General features: G+C 53.6%; 1 protein-coding gene across 2 annotated transcripts; it reads right to left on the bottom strand.

The window, feature by feature from the left end:
• Positions 1-7,145: 7,145 nt before the first annotated feature.
• On the bottom strand, positions 7,146-11,248 carry AP2S1 (adaptor related protein complex 2 subunit sigma 1). Of its 2 annotated transcripts, XM_051989319.1 has the most exons (5): positions 11,018-11,248; positions 9,749-9,898; positions 7,878-7,991; positions 7,645-7,704; positions 7,146-7,517 (listed from the first exon to the last, which is right to left on the bottom strand). In XM_051989319.1, the coding sequence occupies exons 1-5, from the start codon at positions 11,231-11,233 to the stop codon at positions 7,416-7,418; spliced, it is 642 nt and encodes a 213-aa protein (XP_051845279.1). In that variant the 5' UTR covers positions 11,234-11,248; the 3' UTR covers positions 7,146-7,415. The 2 variants fall into 2 exon arrangements, with proteins under 2 accessions (XP_051845279.1, XP_051845280.1); XM_051989320.1 differs by lacking the exon at positions 7,878-7,991.
• Between the last annotated feature and the right edge of the window lie 4,641 nt (positions 11,249-15,889).

The raw sequence follows: 15,889 nt of genomic DNA, 5'->3' as shown, positions 1-15,889 counted from the left end.
GGCCCGGTCCATTCGTGGACAGCTCTAACCACTAGGAAATGTTTCCCAACATTAAGCCCGGATCTGCCTCTTTACAAATGCCCTCTGTCCCTTCTGGGTCTGCCCAAGTCCGATCCCGATCCCTTCCTCCCAACAGACCTGAAGATACTTGGACCCCATCAGTCTCCCTTCTCCTTCCCCACCTCAGTCTTCTCAAGTTAAATATACCAGTTCTTTCTACCAGGGCCCCCTGACACAGACTGCAGGCCTTCAGTCTCCTGCCTGCCCCGCTGTGGGCACTCTCTAGGCAGCTTATCGACGCCCTTCCTCAGCCACAAGTGGATGTAACATTTCAGATGAGGTCTGATGAGGGCCCAGGGCAGCGGGACCATCACTCCCTGTTCCTGGAAGCCAGGATGCTCTTGAATCAGCTTTTGGCTCATTCGGGGCTGGATCCCCCTCCTCTGTAGCCCTTTTCCAGAACAGTTCCTGCCCAACCCTGGTTTCCCCACTTTATATTCAGATGTTGACTTTTGTCTCCCTTTACATTCAAGCCCAGTGAATTTCATCTTGTTATATTCTTCTCAGGGCTCCCATGTCAAAGTTCTTCTGGCTCCTGGCTGTTCTCCAGAGTGGAACACGCCTCCTGGCTTGGTTTCATCTGTACATTTAATGAGCATCCTACTTATGCCTTTAGCCAAAGCGTTGATAACCAGCTTAAACAGCACACAGCCAAGCTTGGGGCCCTTCGCTAGAGACTTCCTGTCACCCCGTCACTGAATATTTAATAACCACTCTTGGAGAACGGCCATCAAACCTGTTCTAAAATACACCTAGCATAGTTGAAGCAGCAAAGAAAGACATGAGGCAGCAGATGCTGAATCGTCACCCCCACCTTGACCACCGTTTCCCCTCAGATCCTGACAGGATAGCCCATGACCCTGAACCCAAGAGCCTTGGATTGAACAAGCGTCCCCCAAACCACCTGGTGTGCTTCCAGTCCCCATCGCCATCACTGGGGGAAGAGGCCCTTAGGTAGAAGGGGTCCTCCTCGTTGCCAGCAACAATCTGGTGCCCCCAGCCATCATCCCTGGAACCGTCCCTGTGGAGATGCCTGAAAATTGCTTCCACAGGGGCCGTCTGAAGATTCAGAAAGAAAAGTTTTCATCGCCAAGTGCTTGCTACTATCAATGTCAGAAACGGAATGATTTTATCAGAGGAAATGGCCTTCAAGGAAAAGCATCACTATCTGCTTTGCTGCTGCCCCCTAAGGACCATGGGGCTTTTCTATCTTTGTAGCCGATATCTTCCCTGTATTGTTGTCTCCCCCATCAGAATGCAAGCTTCCTAAGGCCAGGGGCTGCTTAGCCCATAGAAAGCACTAAAGAAATCCTGCAGCCATCCAAATATCCATTATCAGAATGTTTTTTCTTCTCTCTGATGAGAATCGCACAAAATGTTCTGCTGAAAACTTTGCTAAAAAGTACCTAACTTATATCCACATTATCTTCCTCAGATACCCCATAATTTCATAAAAAAAGGGGAAAGGCTGGATCAGCGTGACGTTTTGGAGATGAAGTGACATTCCAGGGGCTGCTTAGCCCAGGGGTCCTCAAACTACGGCCCACAGGCCAGATGCGGCAGCTGAGGACCTTTATCCCCCCACCCAGGGCTAGGAAGTTTCTTTATTTAAAGGCCCACAAAACAAAGTTTTTGTTTTTACTCTAGTCCGGCCCTTCAACAGTCTGAGGGACAGTGAACTGGCCCTTTATTTAAAAAGTTTGAGGACCCCTGTGCGTATAGTAAGTGCTAAAGAAACACTGCATCCATCCATCCATTCATCCATTATCTGAATGTTTTCTCTTCTCTGATGAGAATCGCACAAAATGTTCTGCTGAAATCTTTGCTAAAATGTACCTAAATTATATCCACATTATCTTCCTCAGATACCACATTAGCAAGGGGAAAGGCTAGGCCAGTGTGATATACTGAGGATGAAGTGATGTTCCTTTTCTGCAATCTCTGCTTCTGTTTCTAGATTTTGTTAAGGTCTCTTTAACAATCCAATCTAAAATGGTCAAAGGATATGAACAGACAATTCTCAGACGAAGAAATTGAAACTATTTATAGACATATGAAAATATGCTCCAAATCATTATTAATCAGAGAAATGCAAATTAAGACAACTCTGAGATACCACTACACACCTGTCAGATCGGCTAGAATGACAGGGAAAGATAATGGGGAATGTTGGAGGGGATGTGGGAAAACAGGGACAATGATACATTATTGGTGGAATTGAGAACACATCCAGCCATTCTGGAGAGCAATTTGGAATTATGCTCAAAAAGTTATCAAACTGTGCATCCCCTTTGATCCAGCAGTGTTTCTACTGGGCTTATATCCCAAAGAGATACTAAAGACAGGAAAGGGATCTGTATGTGCCAAAATGTTTGTGGCAGCCCTGTTTGTAGTGGCTAGAAGCTGCAAAATGAATGGATGCCCATCAATTGGAGAATGGTTGGGTAAATTGTGGTATATGAACGTTATGGAATATTATTGTTCTGTAAGGAATGACCAGCAGGATGAATACAGAGAGGACTGGCGAGACTTACATGAACTGATGCTGAGTGAAATGAGCAGAACCAGGAGATCATTATATACCTCAACAACGATACTGTTTGAGGATGTATTCTGATGGAAGTGGATCTCTTCGAGAAAGAGAGCTAATTCAGTTTCAGTTGATCAAAGATGGGCAGAAGCAGCTACACCCAAAGAAAGAACACTGGGAGATGAATATAAACTTCCTGCATTTTTGTTTTTCTTCCCGGACTATTTGTACCTTATGAATCCAATTCTCCCTGTGCAACAAGAAAACTGTTCGGTTCTGCAAACATATATTGTATCTAGGATATACTGTAACCTATTCAACATGTAAAGCTTGCCATCTCAGGGAGGGGGTAGAGGGAAGGAGGGGAAAAATCGGAACAGAAGTGAATGCAAGGGATAATGTTGTAAAAAAATACCCTGGCATGAGTTCTATCAATAAAAAGTTATTTTAAAAAATCCAATCTAGAATTTTTCCTGGAATGGAAATCCAGCCTACTGAGCAGCAATGAGCAGATTTTCTCCTTTTTCTTTTAAAAAATCAGGATGGCATCCGTCCTTTGCCAGCTTGCGCTATCTTTTGTCTTTCCCATGATCCTTTTCATCACCACTCCCGCTGCTAGGTCCATTGGCTCCCTGGAACCATAAAGGACAGCCAGAGGCTCTCTTTCTAGCTCCTTCATTCTCTTAGAGTGTTTCTACTCCTTGTTTGGCTCTTTCATACCGTCATTTCCTCTTTGCAGAGAAAACAGGAAAAAAGAATGGAGTAGCCCTGTACTTCTTCTGGTGCCAGTTATCGTCTTCCCAGCAAAGAGCCTCTCTTTGGTCGTCCCCCCCTTTCCCTGAGTGGCTAACCATCCCCCTCCCCCCCACCCCAGCAACGCTCAGATCTTGTGATTCTGAGCTCCAAGGAAGTTCTCCCACGCTGGTGATGGGGGCTCTGACAGAGCTCTCTCTGGTTTCTTCACCCAGGCTTCCCCATCTGGAGAGCACCACTGGGGCGCGTTGGTAACCAAGGGTGCAGGGGCTTCAAAATCTCAGGGCTTTCCCCTGAGGGAAACAGGAGGAAGAGGCTCTAGCAGCCGGCGAGTCACATTGTGCGCCGGGGGGAAGGCGAGCTGTGTCCTCCCGCAGGGTCACAGGACCAGGTGCAGAGCTGGAAGGGGGACCCCTCCATAAATATGGGCTTGGTGATTACCGGTCTCCCAAAGTGCACCGAGGGATGTGCTTTATGAGAACGGTAATAACCCAAGTCCATCATGTGACAGACAGGGAAACTGAGGTCTAAGAACTAGAACAAGTTGCTCAGGGAAAGCATCAGACCACAGGATTGGAATCCAAGTCCTTTGCTCCGGCAGATACTGTTCTACGCTGCCTCCCTTAACCAAGGTCCAATGCAAGGTGTGAGTGATGGGGTAAGATTTGAATCCAAGACGGAGGGTCATAGAATTAGAACTGGATGGTCCCTTGAAGGGGTCATCATCTAGATCATTCCTTTTATTTTCCAGGCAAGGAAGCTGATGGCCACGAGTGTGTAGGGAGCTGCCCAAGGTCACAAAGATCACAGAGCAGACAATTTTACAGACAAGGAAACTGAGGCGCCAGCAGGTAAGGGGCTCTCTCGGAGCCACCGAGGTGACTGACTGGTCCCCTGCCTCCCCCAGGACTTTGGCACAGTCCAGGGACACCGCCCCATGTCACGTGATCCCCAAGGTCAGAACCGGCCTCTGGACTCCTGGCCCCTGGCTCGCTCCGCCACATTCCTTTCACAAAAAGCCCTTGGAGGAGAGGGCGAGGTCTGGATCCCAGCCAGGGGGGAATGGGGCACGTTCCCCAAGCCCGCTGTCTCGGACACCAGGAGATGCTGCAAGGCCTGGATCTGTTTCCATAGAAACAGAGGGGCCCTGCCCTACTCCTAGTTTGAGGGAAAGAGACAGTCACCATGACAACCCTCATCCTCAGCAAGATTCCCGAGCAATCCCTCTTCCTCTCCTCCTCCGGGTGACTCAGGAGAAAACCGACCCCATCAGTGGCCCCCCACGTACAACCTGCCTTCTCTGCCCCGGCCCCTCCCTCCCTCACCTCCCGTCTCTCCTAGCAGGGGACCTGCCCACAGGCGGCGTGGGGGGAGGCCTTGGCCTGCAGGTCAGGTAACCGGGGCCTGGGTCCGCTCCACTTCCTGCGTGGCCTCTGGCAGCCCAGGGTCTCGGGGCATGGATGAATCCGCCTTCAGGCAGAAGTTCTGGGACCCTAGAACTTTCCAAACCCAAGTCTACTACTGAGATCCCCACATTCTTGGAAGTGCCGAGGGCCTGCTGGGTCAGGAGGGGGTTCAGGGGGGCATTAAGGGGCGAAAAGGTTCTCCCCAGGGAGGAAGTCGAGGCTGAGATGGGGGCGGAAGCGAAGGGGCCGCCAGCCGAGGAGGGAAGAGGCTCCAGGCGGGCGGGGTGGGGGTGTTGTCCACAAGAAACCTGGGGGCACGGGCCAGAGGGAGGGGAAGCGCCTGGAACCCTGCCTCCTGGGCCAGCCTTCCCCTCCCAAGCGCAGCTGCCGGGCCCAGGGTGCATCTGACCTAACCACTTCAGAGGCCTCGCTCCTCCCCTCCACCCTTTCAAAGGGCAGCTGGAGTCAGGAAGCCTGCCTGGCCCGAGCTTTGAGGTCCGGGATGAAAGGAGCTGGAGAGGGCCCAGCGCTGGTCAGTGGGTGGGGCAGGGACTCCGTCCGCCCCTTGCCTTCTCAGTCGCCACCCTAGAGCGAGACTCCCGACATCCCTCTGCCCTGTCTCCCAAGAGGGTTCTTGGGTGAATAAAACCTTGGAGAAGCGGGAGTCACCATCTTATCCTCCCTAAACTCCCTGGGGTGTGAGCAGGGTCAGCAGGAAGTGGGGTGCTTGCAAGTGCGGGGGACAAAGGGGTTCTGTCCTCCACTCGCCCCAGGCCCGACGGGGCTTCCTCGGCCAGCTTCTGGAACACCCCGGCCCCGCTAGTCTCAGTCCCAGCAGGAAGCTGCTCCCCAACTTTGACCACCCTTCTGGGGAGGGGAATGTGAGCACCTGCCCATGATCTCCCCCGGCCTACAGCTCCCCTCCCAGAAGCAGACCTTGTCCAGACTTTGTTAACCAGTCCCTGAGGAGGGGGGACGATGGTGATCCTAAACCGGCCCCACCTTCCAGGCTCGACCCTGCCTTGATCCTTATTCCCCAAAAGCTGCCTTTGGATCTCCAGGCCCAAGTGCCAGGCAGCTGTGCCCTCCCTGGGCTGGGGGGGACCCCATCTCGGCCCCCCATGCAGCAGGCTGTCCTCAGACTGGCACAGGGAGGCAAGGCGTGGCTCGGATCTCGCCAGGGCAGGCCCTCAGCCAGCATCTCCTCCTCCTCGGCCCACTGCCCTTGGGGAGGAGGCAGCTCCTGGTTTCTCTGGGGGGTGGGGACGGAACTAGATGCGAGGAAAACAGAGGCTGCCGGGGCATGAGAATGATGACCTATGTGCTGCTTCCAGAGCCTCCCAACATTGCTGAGAGCCTACAGCTATTTCTTAAGCCCATTTCACAGAAGAAAAAGCTGAGGGAGATTAAGTGACCTTCTGGGGAGGGGTCACACCGCTGGAGTCGTGGCCGGGTTCGAGCTCTTCGTCCTGTGCCACCAGGTGCCCCGGCAAGGTGGGAGCCCTCAAAGAGACTCCTCCCCTGACAACCTGAAATCCTAGAGCAGGGCCAAGCACCCGGGCCCTCCTGCCCCCCCGGGGGGTGGGGCAGATTCACCAAGCGATAAGACTCCTCTGGGACCCCTGGACCCATCTTGGCCAGTCTGAGGAGGCGCCGCCTTCTTCCCCTCCCCGGGCTGTCCCCAGACCGAGTCCATCCAGCCTTTGCCATGGTCTACAGCAGCGTGTACTCGAGACCACGAGGGCCCCCTCCAGGGGCTAGTCAGGCCCGAGGGCCAGAGAAGCCTGGAGGTCCGAGCACTCGGACCCGGCCCCTCCGCCTCATTCCCAGGCTCGGCCAGCTGCCTCCTGTGCCCCACTGAGCTCCTGGCTGAAGGGCCCGGGCCCTCGGCCTCCATTCTCTCCCAACCTTGCCCCAAGTTGCATCATTCAGGACCTCAAAGCTCCCGGGGCTGCCACCTGGCCAGGCCCCAAGGTTCCCCCCCCTTCCCTCCCCCCTCCCCGGCCAGGTGTGCGGGTGCCAGCTGGGCAGGGGGAGGAGCTTCCCCTTCTCGGTCCCTTCCACCCATCGCTGAGGGGACGTGGAGAACCTGCAGAAAGCCACAGGCCGAGGCCAGAGATGGCGCCCGGGAGACCCCGGGGGGTGGGGATGGGAGTCTGGTAAGAGGCGCCGCGGGCCGGGCCGAGCGTGGCTCTGATGTCGGCCTCCATTTCCAGCCCTGCAAAGCCAGGGGGCCAGGGCTGGGGTAGAGGGTCTCTCCGAGGCCCCAGAGTTGTTCCTAAAAGGCCCGGGGACGCCCAGACGGAGGCACCGAGAGGAGGCTGGGAAAGCGGAGAAAGGGCCCAGGAAGAGGCTGATCCCAGGGGGAGACGGCGCGGCGAGAGGGGCTGGGCGGGCCGGGTCCACAACTTTATTGGGAGCTCCAGGTACACACATATGTACATACACGCACGCGGACGCAGACACACGGGCTCGCTCACATGCTCACGGCGGCGCTGCCGTGACCGCAGGGTTCCAGGGGCTATGGCACCACACACAAGGGGCTCCCCTCCTCCTGATCCCGGCCAGGGTGTGGTCCCGCCGTCCCAGACGGTAAACTCGGAGCATCTGCTGGGGGAGGGGGAGGACAGAGGGGTGGGGGCAGGGTGGGGCCCAGCCGGGCCCCCTCACTCCAGGGACTGCAGCATCAAGAGCTGCTTCAGCACCTTTGTTTGGCTGGTCTCTCGGATCTCCCCGGCCAGGAACATCTCGTCCACCACCGTGTAAACCTGCAGACAGAGGGACAGGGGCTGGGCCCGAGGGCGAGCAGGTCTGGGGAGCCCCTCGCCTCAGCCGACTCCTCCGGGGGGAGGGGGGAATCCGGATCGGGGCCCCCCGCACCCCAGGGCTCCCTACCTTGTAGAAATTGAAGACGAGGTCCAGCTCACAGACATTGTGGAAATACTCATTTAAGACCTAAGAGGCAGGGAAACAGAGGCAGTGAGGACTCGGGAGCCGGAGGGATAGGATGGAAGCTGATGTGGTCAAAAAGCAGGGCCAGCCCACCGCCCCCAAGCCAGGATGCTCCCCCAGCCCCATGCTGGGACCTTGCTGACCTCCCTGCCCCCCTCCCCTACCCCCGGGCCCACCTCCACAAAGTTGTGGATGGCCTCCAGGTAGGCCAGGTTGTTGTCGTTGACATCCACACAGATGCAGAAGTAGAGGCCGGCGTAACGGCGATAAATGATCTTGAAGTTGCGGAACTGGAGGTAAGGGAGGAGAGAAACCGGAGGTCAGGGCCACGAGGGCCGCCAGGGCCACTGCAGCCAGCCCCTCACCGGGCACAGGCCCGGCACAAGTGGGCGGTCACTGGGGCCAAGGGGCAGAGATGGAGAGAAGGGGAGAGGGAAGACAGAGAAGGGGAAGAGTCAGAGAGAAGAAACGGAGGGAACAGACAGAGAGGAGATAGAGGGAAAGGGGGGGGGGCGGGGAGAGACAGAAGCAGGCAGACAGCCCCGGGAGGCTCCAAAGGACAGCAGGTCTGACCGGCCCTTTGCACGGCCCCGGGCTCAGAGTGGGGGCCAGGGTCCCACGGCAGAGCAGGAGAAAGGCTTCCCCGTCCCACGGCACCCTCGGGTTCAGTGCTAGGAAAGGACCATGGTTCCTCTCTCCTCTTCTCTCACCTCCATCCCTCCTCCTGTCTCCCCCTCCCTGCCCAGGGCTCGCTGTAGGAGCACCGCCACCTTGTGGCCCACCTGGTAACTGCAGCGAGGCGCTCCAGGTGGGAGGGGCAGGGCAAGAAGCCTGGGGGACAGATGGATGGGAGGCCCAGGAGGCAGAGCCCAAGCTCCCAGGTGGCCAGAGGGGCAGCGCGGGGTCCCGCACTGCTCTCTGACCCTGCCCTGCTCCCTCCCCCGTCCTTATCCTCCTAATGAGACTTCACTTCTGTCCATGGCCTGGACAGCTCCTCAGGCCCCCCAAGCCCCCCCCCCCCCCCAGCTGGGGAGACTGTCTTGGCTAAAGTGCCCTTATACCAGCATCTCCTACGAATGCACCCAAGGCCGTGAGCGCCTCGGGAGAAGTTAAGCTGCCGGAGGCTCACTCTTGTAACCCACCTCCACAGCACAGCCCGATAAAATAGGGCAGGTTCGGGGCTGGCACTGAGCCAGTGCCGGGCACAGGAGGGCCCCAAAGGCGCCCAGGCTCTGCCCGCAGGAAGCCTCGCTCCCGCAGGCCACAGAAGGCCCAGCTGACCCACTCGTGGGAAGTGTTTCACAGCCGAGGCGGGAGGGGCACATCCAGGCAGACCCAATCTCGGGGCTCTCCACCGGGCCCAGCCCCTGCGCCTGGGGACAGCCCCAGTGGCCGTAATAAATCCTCGCTGAAAGAAGGGTTGACTCGTGGTGGTTCGGGACCCCTCCAGCATCTGCCACTGGGGAGCCCATTCCAGCTGGGACAGCGTGCACATGGAGACGGTTTTCCTCCACAGAACCCAGACCTGCCAGTCAGCAAGATCCCCTTAAGGTCAAGCTTCCTCCACGCACCCCTTACAGACCGAGGCAGTGTCCCCCGAGTCTTCTGCGCTGCCCAGGCCTTCCCTACTGGCACTCAGGGCGATGACCCCAATACGGAGCGGCTTTTTTCCCGAGGCAGTCGGAGTTCGGTGAGCCGTCCAGGGTCACACAGCTCATAAGTGTCAAGTATCTGGAGTTACACTTGAACTCAGATCCTCCCGACTCTGGGCTGATGCTCTATCCACTGTGCCACCTCCCTGCCCTCTGTGCCAGCTTTTAACACAAGAACTAACACTCACATAGGAAGCTTTTGTGTCAGCAAAACATTTTACAAATATCTCATTTGATACTACCCTGGGAGGCAGGCCCTATTCAATTCCCATTTTACAGATGAGGAAACTGAGGCTGGATTAAACTTCCTGTACCCCCTCCCCCCATCTGCCTTCTCAACATCCTTCCAGAAGAGGAGGCTGTGGGGTGGGGGCGGGGGGGGGGGGCGCGTTCACCTCCACAAAGTTGGTGTGCTTAGCGTCTCGGACTGTGACAACAGCGTGGACCTCCTCAATCAGCTTCTGCTTCTCATCATCGTCAAACTGCATGTACCACTTGGCCAGGCGGGTCTTGCCCGCTCGGTTCTGGATGAGAATGAATCGGATCTGACAAGAGACAGGACAGGAAGCCATGAGCAGAGAGGAGAGGGGGAGGCCCGGGCAAAGCCTGGAAGGGAGGCGGCGTGAGACTTGGGGGGACGCCCCCCTCAAGCTTCGGGGCTCTGAGCTGGGGGCGGATTTCTGCTGCTCTGTAATTGCTGGGTCTGAGTCACCAGCTCAGCTGCCCGGGGGACACTGGCTTCAACCTCCTGCTGCTGAGCTCAGGGGAACTGCTTCCTACCATGGCCAGGAACTAGCCCAGCCCTGGGGAAGTGAGGAAGAGCCCCAAGGGCCGGGGAGGGGGCTGGGCTCTTCTTAGCGGCAGGCCCCAGAGCCCACCCTCTCCCTGGGCTCAACAGCTCCTAAAGCTCTTCGTGGCCCTCCCGGGCTGGAGGCTTCTACGCTCCCTTCTCTTCCTTTCAGGGTCCCAGCTTAAACTCCCCCTTCATGTCTCCAAATTCTACACTTCCTCCTCAGCTATTCAGGGTCCCACTTTCTAAGTTCCCCGCCCTCCCCTCAAGGTTGCCAGCTCCCTTCCCCTCCCCTTCCAGGGGCCTTCTAGGTCCCTGAGACCCATGATCCCCCTCCCTCCCTAAGGGCTCTCTAGGTCCCAAAGACCCAAGCTCCCCCTCCCCCTACCGGTGCCTTCTAAGTCAAAGTCCCAAGTTCTTCCTCCCCCTCCCGGTGTCTTCTGGGTCCCCAAAACTCAAGCTCCTCCTCCCCCTCCAGGTGTCTTCTAAGTCCCAAAGTCCCTTCCCCCTCCCGGGATCTTCAACGTCCCTAAATCCCAAACACCCCCCCCCCCTCCCGGTGTCTTCCTGGTCTCAAACACCCCCCCCCCCTCCCGGTGTCTTCCTGGTCTCAAACACCCCTCCCCCTCCAGGTGTTTTGCAGGTCTCAAGCTCCCGGCCAGATAGCTGGTTCTCCGCGCCCGCCCCTCCCCCACACTGAAGGCCTTCTCTGTTTCCCCCTTCCACTCCTCCGTGGTCCATCCCGACTCCGTTACTCCAGGACGCGGTCAGAACCAACGGACCCGGCCTGGGGGGAGGTGCGGGGGGGGGGGAATAGAGGAGTCAGAGAAGACTGACATGGCCCAAGGATTCTTGCCCGCGTGATCCCCGTTACCATGGTGATCCCTCGGGGTCGAGCCCCCACCCCGATCTCCCCGATCTCCGGGGTCCCGCGGAGGCTGGGTGACTTCCAAAGCCGCGGCTTCAGGCTGCTCTCCGGGCCCCAGCCGAAACGGACATCCGGTACGACACCTCCCTTCCGCGCGGCAGTCGCTGGGATTTGTAGTTCAGGGCGGTGGGCATTGGAGCGCCGTCTCTCCCTTCCCAGCATGCTCCGCTCTTCCCAGCTCCTCTCGTCCCGGGAGTCATAGTTCTAGTAGCACGAGCTTGGACACCAGGGGGCACCATTTCCCCACGGCTTCCCGAAGGCCGCGAGTAGCGGAAAGAGCTCAGTAGTAGCAATCCGAGGTCCCACGTTTAAATGCCACTTTGTCGCCTCCTAGCTTTGTGACGGCCTCGGGCGAGCCTATAAGGAAGCCCAGTGGCCTCCTCTTAGGCTAAGATGCCCAGGCTTGCATTCTGGGAAGTGTAGTCCTGAAAGCACACACCCTCCCCCCCTGCGTAATTCTCCGGGAGAATAAAGGTAGTCCCCAAGATTCAGACCCGCTCCGAGGTCGGGGGCGTGACCCCTTAGAAGGAACCCTAAACCCCGGGGTGGGAGAGATCAAGATCCTCCCCTTCGCCTTGGAGCGGCCCAGCAGAGTCCGCCTACAAAAGTTCATTCTAATTGGTCTATTTCCCCTCTCTGCCCATGGGCTTCTTCTCCCATTGGCTTTCAGAAGGGCTCGCTCTGATTGGCTCGTTTAGAATGCCCTCCAGGGTGAAGCCCGGAGGCTCCCGCAGAACTGGTCTCGCCTCCTAGCCTCCCTTTGCCGTTAGGGACAGAGTGCTTACTGTGTGACCCTGGACAAGTCACTCAGCTTCTCAAGGTCTCGGTTTCTTCACCTATAAAACAAGGGATTTCGATTCAAAGGCCTCTAAGAGGAGGACATAATGCAATTGGAGTCATTTATAAATTGCCTACTATGTGCTAGGCACTTGGGCTAAGCTAGGCGGGGACAAATATTCAAAGAAAACAATCCCGGCCCTCAAGGAATTCACAATCTAATGAGGGAGATAGCATACAAATAACTATGTACAGAGGAAATCAAGAGGGAAGGTTCTAGAAAGGCTCCCTGTAGAAGGTGGGTCTTGAAGCTGGGAGGCAGAATTACAGAGGAAGAGCATTCCAGGTGTGGAAGTTGGTAGTGAAAATGCCCACGGGGGCAGCTAGTTGTTGTAGTGGGTAGAGCACCAGCCCTGACGTCAGGAGGACCTGAGTTCAAATCCAGCCTCAGACACTCACACTTCCTAGCTGTGTGACCCCAAGCAAGTCATTTAACCCCAATTGCCTCAGAAAAAAGAAAAACAAAAACAAAAATACTACTCCAGAGTGCTTAAGTTTCTGAACCTCCAGTGGCTTAGGCAGCATTTTCACTACTTTCTTTCATATCTGCATCCCTCCTTCTGTTCCTGAACCCTTCTCTCTCTTGATTTAACCTGATTTTGCTTCTTGCCTGTACATAGTTGTGTATATGTTGTCCCCCTCTTTGTCAAGGAGAGTGATTGACAGGGGATTGGGCAGCTAAGAGATCTAGCTGGTCATTAGGTGGCGCTGCAGTGAATAGAGTGCTAGCCCCAGAATCAGGATCCAGCCTCAGATACTTAGCAGCTGGGTGACCCCTTCACAAGTCACTGCGCCCTGTTTGCCTCAGTTTCTTTGTTTTAATTTGAACTTACATTTGAATTTATATTCATTTTCAGTGCATATACTCTCATTAATTTTTAAAAAAGGTATCCCATTTTATTGGTAGTATTTTTTTAAATTATATTATAGCTTTTTATTTACAAGATATATGCATGGGTAATTTTTCACCATTGACAATTGCAAAACTTTTTGTTCCAACTTTTTCCCTCTTTCTCCCCACCTCTCCCCAAGACGGCAGGTTGACCAATACATGTTAAGTATGTTAAAGTATAAATTAAATACAATATAAATATACATGTCCTAACAGTTATTTTGCTGTACAAAAAGAGTCAGACTTTGAAATATGTACTATTAGCCTGTGAAGGAAATAAGAAATGCAGGCAGGCAAAAACAGAGGGATTGGGAATTCTATGTAGTGGTTCATAGTCATCTCCCAGAGTTCTTTCACTGGGTGTAGCTGGTTTAATTTATTGCTGCTCTATTGGAACTGATTTGGTTCATCTCATTGCTGGAGAGGGCCACGTCCATCAGAATTGATCCTCATATAGTATTGTTGTTGAGGTATATAATGATCTCCTGGTCCTGCTTATTTCCCTCAGCATCAGTTCCTGTAAGTCTCTCTAGGCCTTTCTGAAATCCTCCTGCTGGTCATTCCTTGCAGAACAATAATATTCCATAACATTCATATACCACAATTTATTCAGCCGTTCTCCAATTGATGTTGCCTCAGTTTCTATACAATGTCTTGGAGAAGGAATCAGAAAACCCCTCTAGTGTCTTCCAAGAAAACGCCAAATGGTGTCACAAAGAGCTGGACGCAGCTGAAGAATGACTAACGCTGGTCAAGTCCGCGCTCTGTGCACTTCCCCATGGGAGCCTTGTAGGAGAAGGCTTGATTCCCTCCTAGACTGTAAGCTCCACGAGGGCAGGGAGCTTGCATTCTGTGAAGAGCTGCCCTTCTGGCGCCCAGTAAATGTCCGGGACCAGGGGCACGCTGCCAACATGCAAACGTGGACAAGGTTGCAGAGGACCATGGACTGAAGGGACTGGAGATGACAGCTTCCTTTCATTTTACAAATAAAGAAGTCGTCCTCAGAAAAGGGGCTTCTCAAGGTCCTTCTGAGCCCCAATCCAAAGCCCTCTCAGTCAGCAAGAACAGCTCCCTTCTCCACTCCGGACCCCACCCCCCACCCCGGGGGAGCTCCCTGTTGCAAAATCCGGAGGGGGCAATGAAGTGGGAACCTTCTAGGCAAAGCTGCCTTCTCAAACCCGGGTCATTGCATGGAGGCCACCCAAACCAGCCCCTGCCCACCTCCTGGTTCGGGCAGTCAGTCCTGAGGGCCTGGAGGGATGCTGGAGACAGCAGAGAGCAGTTCCGGTTGGCAATCCTTACATAAGTCTGCTAATTGTTGACTTGTCTGTTTATTTTTACTGGAGCCCAGGCCTGGCACGAGGTGTGGGGGAGGAGGCTTCCTTCTGCTACATACCCGGAGGTGAGATTTCTGTTCTTGCTGATTCATGTCTGGTAGCATGGGAAAAGCCCGAGCTCAAAGACAGAGGCTCTGGGTTCTAATCCCAGCATAGCGTGACCTCCCTAGGAGTAGGACCTTGGGTGTCTTCTTTGGGCCATAAATTCCTGGTTTGTAAATGGTTTTTATTTGTTTTTACTAGATCGCCTTTGAAGTCCCTAGATTTTTAAAGTCCTAGATTTTATCTATATTCTTGCAATTTAAAATGGACTGGAAATAGCATGAATTTAAAGTCCTGGAAAGTCACTTACCACAACTTGTGTCCTTTGATAAGGGATCCCTTCTCTGGGATCCAGTTTCCCTTTCTGTAAAATAAGGTGCTTGGGCCAGATTCAATTGGAGAAGTAATTATTAAGCACTTACCACGTGCCAAGATTTGGGGATAAAAAAAATCCCTGGGGCTCTACCAACTCTAAATCCATCCTCCAAATCAAAGGAAATAATATCCATAAAATGCTTAGCGAGTTGCCCGGCACGTAGTAGGTGCTTAATACCTGCTTGTTCCTCTCTCCCTTTTCCCCCTCCCTCCCATTCCATCCTCAACCTCAGAAACAAAGCCAGAGGTTGCTGGATTTACCAGCTAAGCCTTCTATTCATCCCTCTAGGGTAACCATTCCCCAAGGGGCCTCCCGTCTTCTCCTTGAGGTAGCTTTCCCCACCCACCTGATTCTCCCACAATCTCTCCCGCTCCACACTATTCTGTTTTGTATTCATTTGCAAACTCCTGATTATCCCCATTGGAATGTAAACACTATGAGGACATAGCCTGTTCATTTTTGCCTCCAAACCTGGCAATCAACAAACCTATATTAACCAACTGCTTTTTTTTTTTAATAATTTTTTTTATTTTCAAAACATATGCATAGTTTTCAACTATGTATGTATGTATATCTATTTGATATACTTATATACCCAAGATTGGACAAAAATTTCTTGGGCCCTTGCAAAACTTTGTGTTCCAAATTTTTTTCCTTCCTCCCTTCGCCCATCTCCTCCCCTAGATGGCAAGTGACTCAATATATGTTTAAACATGTGCAATTCTTCTATACGTATTTCCACAATTATGCTGCACAAGAAAATTCAGATCAAAAAAGAAAAGAATGAGAAAGAAAACAAAATGCAAACAATAACAAAAAGCGAAACTATGTTGTGATCCACACTCGGCATTTACAACCCTCTCTCTAAATGAAGATGGCTCTATCACAAGACCATTGGAATTGGCCTGAATTACCTGTTGAAAAGAGCCCTGCCTATCTGAATTGATCATAATCTTGCTGTTGCTATCTGCAATGTGCTCTTGATTCTACTCACTTTAGTTAGCATTAGTTCATGTGAGTCTCTCCAGCAAATCATCCTCTCTAAAATCATCCTGCTGATCGTTTCTTACAGAATAATAACATTCCATAACATTCATATCCTACAACTTATTCAGCCATTCTCCAACTGATGGGCATCCACTCAATTTCTCCCCAGGTGGTTTGGAGCCAGCCAATAAATCCACTTTTATTAAGTTCTACTATGTACAGGCAGGAGAAACAAACAAAACAAAACAAAACAAAACAAAAAAAGACAGTCTCTGCCCTCTAAGAGCTTACAATCTAATGGGAAAGCTAAATATGGACAAACAAATCACTATAAAAAGGGCTGCCAC

Source organism: Antechinus flavipes, chromosome 3, assembly GCF_016432865.1.
Source record: "Antechinus flavipes isolate AdamAnt ecotype Samford, QLD, Australia chromosome 3, AdamAnt_v2, whole genome shotgun sequence".
NCBI lineage: Eukaryota > Metazoa > Chordata > Mammalia > Dasyuromorphia > Dasyuridae > Antechinus > Antechinus flavipes.
The sequence above is the reverse complement of the archived record's forward strand: the minus strand, read 5'-3'. Positions and strand labels throughout refer to the sequence as shown.